The 6,070-nt window shown below is 56.3% G+C and overlaps 1 protein-coding gene across 1 annotated transcript in view; it reads left to right on the plus strand.

Moving 5' to 3' along the window:
• RIPK4 (receptor interacting serine/threonine kinase 4) overlaps positions 1–6,070 on the plus strand; it is a 27,375-nt gene that overhangs the window by 6,806 nt on the left and 14,499 nt on the right. The window contains exon 2 of the mRNA XM_007452875.1: positions 5,233–5,524. Within this exon, the coding sequence (XP_007452937.1) occupies positions 5,233–5,524 (292 nt within the window). The remainder of the gene's footprint in view (positions 1–5,232; positions 5,525–6,070) is intronic.

The following is a 6,070-nucleotide window of genomic DNA, read 5'->3' on the forward strand; positions in this document are numbered from 1 at the left end:
TTCCTGCTGGGAAACGGAATTAGCAACCCTTCCTCAAATGGGAGAAAGGAGGTGTGATGGGAATGATTACAGAGGAGAAATATGACGCCAGCCCCACTGAATTGTGCCTAATCGTAGACACGCTTTTAGCACGTCACCATTCTTAGGTTGTATGAATGAAGACTGATGTCCGTGGACTCGGGTGGCCGGAAACGTCACTCGTCACCGGGTGGCGTGGGATTTGATGCTGATGGTGTGGCTGTGAGGAGGCTGGGCTCCTGAAGCCCCCTGGCCCCCCTCCCGCACCTGGGCTCTGGGACTGGCCTGAAAATCGCTCAGGTGCTAAAGTGATAATAGTCATCACAGTAAATCCATCTCCAGTTCCCTCGTGCTGTCGTGGGCATAAACCGGGAACATCGCTTTGAGGAAAATATATTAAAAAAAATAATTGACACAGTGGTGGTTTCATCCTGGGTGAGAAGCACCTTCTCGTCTCCTCCAGCAGTGCCCGGAGAGGGCCCAGCCAAGGCTTATGGAATTGCTGCTGCTACCGGCTGCAGAGTTGGGAGAGTGGGTACTGGGGGGTATCCTAGGGGCAGCTGAAGAAAGGCCTAGAGGGTGGGGTGGCTTGGATTTCGGCTCAGTGGTCACTAGAGTGTAAACGGGGTGAACGTTTTTTGTGCCGACCCTTCTAAACGTGACCAAAGAGGGCGGTTAGGGGGCCCGGCCAACCCACTCCCCAGGCCTGAATGAGGGGCTCTCTGGGGGGGGGGTCCCCTGGAACCCCCTGCTGGGTGATCCCGGGACCTCCTTCCTCGCCCCAGGGGTGCAGCCACAGCGGGGTCCGCGGCTCTTAGGCATTTCTGATTGAGCTGTCACGGAGAAGGTGATTTGTCCTGGAAACGAGGCCTTATCTTCCAGGATAGCTGGCCGTCCTCCACGAGCTGTCCTGGGATGTGTGGTCCGTGGGACCGAGCCACCTGGTGTTGCTTCCGGAAAGGGTGCGGGCTGTCTGAGAACATTCCGGCTGTGGCCAGCTTTCTGGAGCAGACGGCTGCAGTGGCTCGCCCCCCCCCCTTTTTAAACTAAGGTAAATGGGCTCTCAGTGCGGTGGGGAGGGCCCGGGGCGGGGGAGAGAGCCGCGAACCTGCTGACCTGGGTGCACTGGGGCGGGGCTCTCCCGCCAGCCGCTCTCCTGAGTCTAGTGAGCTCAGCCGTCAGAAGTCATCTGGCTCTGACGTACGTAGCCCTTTGGGTGAATGGAACCTCACTTAAGGAACCTCCTCAGCTGTCGGTCTGGCTGCCTCTTAGAACGTCTGCTGAAAGCAGAGAAAAGCCATCCTTGTGAGTGCCCGGCCTGTAACTCCGGAACCCGTAGTGCCTGGAAGCCTGCGGGCCTGGAGGGATCCTCCCGTGGTCTCCCGGCGGAAGCGGGTCTCTGTCCATCCTGCGGCCGGACCTGTGCCAGGGCCACGTGGACGCAGTGTGCTGGACTCACGCTGGTGGGGAGCGGTGGCACAGCGGCCACTTTGAAAGAGAATAAAGGCAGTGGGACCAGACAGGTCGCAAAGCTGTTTCCTAAAATAGGAAACAGAGCGGCAGCGGCACTGATCCCTGCCGCGACAGCTCGGGAGAGAGTGTTAGGAGGGTAGTTGAACTGGTTAGTGTAGGTGACGTGAGGTCTTCCCCGGGGAGGAGAAAGGAGATGGGCCTGAGGGTGCCGTTTTCTCTCCTTAAATGACTACCCTTATTTGAAATGTTGCTTGATGCAGCCCTTTCCTCTTTCAGATGTCCCTCGGGACCGGGCACAGCGCTGGGGTCTGCCTGCATGTCACCCTGGAACCCAGCAAGCACTGTGGCTGCAGCCGGCGCTGGCCGGCCTGGGCCAGGCACCTGAACCCACTCTTCAGCCCGGCCCGGGGACCCCCACGGGGGCTCTTGTGGACATCGTGTTTTCCATTCATGGGCTCTTTGACCAGAGTGCTAAGAGAGCACGTCATGCTGAGCTCAGTTTTGTTCCATAGTCATGTCATGATTCACTCCTGATACCTGTCGCGCTCTTTCCTGGCGCCAGGGGGTTCTTCTGCTCCTGGAGCCTGTTCAGAACCAAAGTCTTGACCGCCTTGCCCCCTGCCTGCCCCGCTCCTGCTGATTCCGTAAATGGGGAGCCGCCCAGTGAGTCCCAGTAGACGTCTAGGGTCATCCTTGCTACCTCTCTCTTCTCCACATCCAGTCGGTCACCAGGCCTTAATGATTCTCCCTCGAAAACGGGCCCTGCGTCCACCAGCTTCCTCTCTCTGCACTTCTGGCAGCCAGGGCCCCGGTGACCACCCTGAGTGCCTCGTGGCCGCTCTGCCCCTGCTGCTTCCAGCCTGGGGCTCTGGTGTAGGAATGGGACTGAGACCTTACGAGCCCTCGCTGCTGCCCTCTGCCCACCTGAGTCAGGGACCCCCTTTATTAAACATCCCCAGGTCCCTGTACGTCCCCTTCAAAGAACTTGGATTTTCAACTACACTTGTTTTTTTAGGGGTGATTTTCCACCTTCTCCCCTAGGAGGTTAATACCCTGAAGGTGCAGGGAAGGGGTCTCTTATCCTCAGTTCTAACATGCAGAGGACGCTCAGTAAATACTTGTTAATAAATGAATTTTAATTGGATGCAGATTAAAATTAAAGTAATTGCTGGGACTACTTAGGTGGGTGATTCCAGACTGTAGTGGTTTATTTAAAAACATTTTTTTTTGGCCACACGGCATGGGCATGAGGGATCCTAGCTCCTCGAGCAGGAATTGAACCGGCACCCCCTGCAGTGGAAGTGCGGAGTCTTAACCACTGGACCGCCAGGGAAATCCCTTTAGTGGTTTATTTTAAATTTGGCTGAAAATGCGTGAGCTCTGTTCCAGTGGTTGTCAGGCTTAACTCTTGGCCTTTGGGGCTGGGTAAGTCTTTGCCCGGGGGGGCCGTCCTGTGTGCTGTAAGGTGCAGGGTGGTGCTCCTGGCCTCTACCCGCTGGATGCCAGCGGCGGTGCCCGATGTCCCCCGGAGGCAAAGTTCCCCCAGGGGTGAACCGCTGGTCTGCACCCAGGGATCCTCTCCCTGAGACACCCGCCTTGGCCAGCGCTCACCTGAGGGCGGGCGGGGCGGGAACTCCCCTCCCATATTCAGGGGCTGGACGCGCGGGCAGGGGCGCTGTGGTCCTGTCCAGCTGAGCCCACCGCAGGCAGAGCTGGGTGCTGCAGACCTTGGTAAACAGTGCGGCGTGGTTCCTGCTTGCAGGTGGCCTCCTCCCTGGGAAGTGTTTTCGTACCTGTAAAGGAGGCCTGGGAGTGAGCTGCAGTCTCAGAGAGGAGGTCAGATCAGTAAGAAACAACCTCATTTCCGTGGTGGTTTCTGACTCTCCAGCAGGCTGGGAAGCAGGCTCAGTGGGGCGGGCAGGTGTGCCCAAGCTCCGGAAGAGCCCCCGTGGTGGGAACGGAGCCGTCCTCGGTCATGGGCCGGGGGGCTTGTGTGGGAATCTGCATTCTCGGGTGGGGGGTTGGGGGTCCCTGAGGCTGCCCCGGCTGCTTCCTGCCTCAGTTCCCAGCTCCCATAGGCTGTGTGGTTCTAGACTTTTCCTTTAGGAGCTTCCTAGAAAGCAGGTTCCTGGCACCCACCCAGAGCCCGTTCTCCGGGAGCGGAGCCCGGGAGTCTGCGTTTCAGCCATTTCCCCGGGTGCTTTCTATGGTGGCCGTGTTTGAGAACAGGCCGGACCTTGTCTGTCCTTGTGGGATTTGGCCTCTTCTCCTGAATGCACTCTGAGACTTTGACCCATCACGCTGACACCGACCAGGGCCCTGAGTACTCGTCTGTAAAGGCTGCACCAGGAAGTGACCTTAGACCAGGGGTTGGCAGACTTTCCGTGAAGGGCAGAGAGTAGACCTTTCAGGCTCTGCAGGCCATGGGGTCTGCGTTGCAGCTACGCATCTCTGCCACGAGTGCGGAGACAGCCTCCGCCCCGCTGGACGTGGATGGGTGAGACTGCCATCCAGTCAGTTTCTTTACAAAACAGCAGCTGGCTGTGGACAGCAGTTTGGCAGTTACTCAAAAGGTTAAACACTGAACTACTACGTGACCAGGCAACTCTCTGCCTCGGCGCGTATCCAAAAGAGTTGAAAGCAGGGACTTGAACACCTGTGTGTATAAATGTACATTAGTCACAGTAACTGGAAGGTGAACACGACCCAGGGGTCTTGTCCATCGACAGAGGAGCGGATAAACACAATGCGGTACGTTCATACAATGGAATAATGTTCAGCCATAAGAGGAGTGATGTTTTGGTTTGTGCTACAGCGTGGATGGACCTGGACGACATATGATGAGTGAAATAAGCCAGTTACTAAAGGAAGGATGTTACATGATTTCCACATATGTGAGATCCCTAGAGCAGGCAAATTCATAGATGGAAAAGTGGAAGAGATGTTGGGAGCGGGGCCTGGAAGGAGGGGTTCCTGTTGGGTGGGTACAGAGTTTTTGTTGGGATGATGACAAAGTTTTGGGTGGAGTGCGTGGTGTTGGTTGCACAACGTCGTGAACGGATATGATGCCCGTGAATTGCACACTTTTGAATGGTTACGGCGATAGGTAGTATGTTACGTACATTTTACTACAGTTTAAATAATGGTTTTAAAAAGAACGTGGCTCTTGGGCAGCGGTCTGCAGACCCTGCTTTAGACCAGGCTCTGTTAATTTCAGTGTGGGGTTAGGGTTTAGGAATGATGGGGCCAGCCAGAGTGATGGGCTTCTCAAAGAAGGGGGCTGGGCTCTTTGGATGGATAATTCGTTAAAGCTTTTGGTCAAACCTAAAGGTGCCTTCCGTCATCCCAAGAGAAGGGATTGTCAGTGTCGGCCTCATCATCTGAAGCTCAGAGCCTGCATTGGCTCAGTGCTACCTGAGGGTTTTCAGATAATGATTGGAGTCTCTCTCCTCCCTGCTTACGACAACCCCACGACATGTAGATGCATTTGAATAACCACGGACTGAAGACATGGGAAGGCCTAGAATTTAATTATGTGACATTAAAGTGAGCTCGTGTGTGTGTGTGTGTGTGCGTGCGCGCGCGCACGCACGCACGCATACGTACACTTGTACACATGTGTACGTGCGTTTTAGTAATTTTCTCAGCCGTGTGAAGCTGCTTATCTCCCGGCCACAGTGCCTGTGCCTGTGGCCAGGTGACCACTGCGCACACATTCCTCACGTCTTTGAACTTTTCCAGGGAGCGCATGGAACTTTTGGAGGAAGCCAAGAAGATGGAGATGGCCAAGTTCCGTTACATCCTGCCCGTGTACGGCATCTGCCAGGAGCCCGTGGGCCTGGTCACGGAGTACATGGAGACAGGCTCCCTGGAGAAGCTGCTGGCCTCTGAGCCGCTGCCCTGGGGCCTGCGCTTCCGCATCATCCACGAGACGGCTGTGGGCATGAACTTCCTGCACTGCATGGCCCCGCCTCTTCTCCACCTGGACCTCAAGCCCGCCAACATCCTGCTGGACGCCCACTACCACGTCAAGGTAAGGACGTGAGGGGACCAGGTGGCCGGAGTGGCGGATGTCCTGGGTGGGGGGCCGCGGGGCTGGAACCTCAGGGCCAGCGAGAGGGCCGAAGAGGAGGTGGTTCCCTTGCGGGAAAGAACTCAAAGCAGAGGCCTCTCTCAGCATCAGGGTCCCCAGTCTTGCCACGTGTGGCTGGTATAAACGCCACAGATGTGTAACTGGAAAATGGACTCTTATGAACAAGGGTCACTCCCCCAAGTCCTGGATCAGGACTCTAGGTTCTGGGCACCCCGGAAAAAGAGGCTGTGGACTTGTGGATTCCGGTCGTACTGGCCGTCTTACAAAATCAGATTGGAAAGCGGACCTCGGCTTGGCCGTCTCTGTGTGGGGCTGGGTCAGCCTGTTTCCCCTTGGTGGTTCCCGGGCTCAGGGTGATGGGAGTCTCGGGGTGCTCGGAAATGGGGCTGCGGCGTGTTGTGGATGGAGAGGGGCCCTGGCGGGACTCATTCTGTTCTCTTCCTTCAAGGCCTGTGAGCTCTGATTTTTTTTTTTTTTTTTTTTTTT

The sequence above is a fragment of the Lipotes vexillifer genome, unplaced genomic scaffold, assembly GCF_000442215.2.
Source record: "Lipotes vexillifer unplaced genomic scaffold, Lipotes_vexillifer_v1.1 scaffold478, whole genome shotgun sequence".
NCBI lineage: Eukaryota > Metazoa > Chordata > Mammalia > Artiodactyla > Lipotidae > Lipotes > Lipotes vexillifer.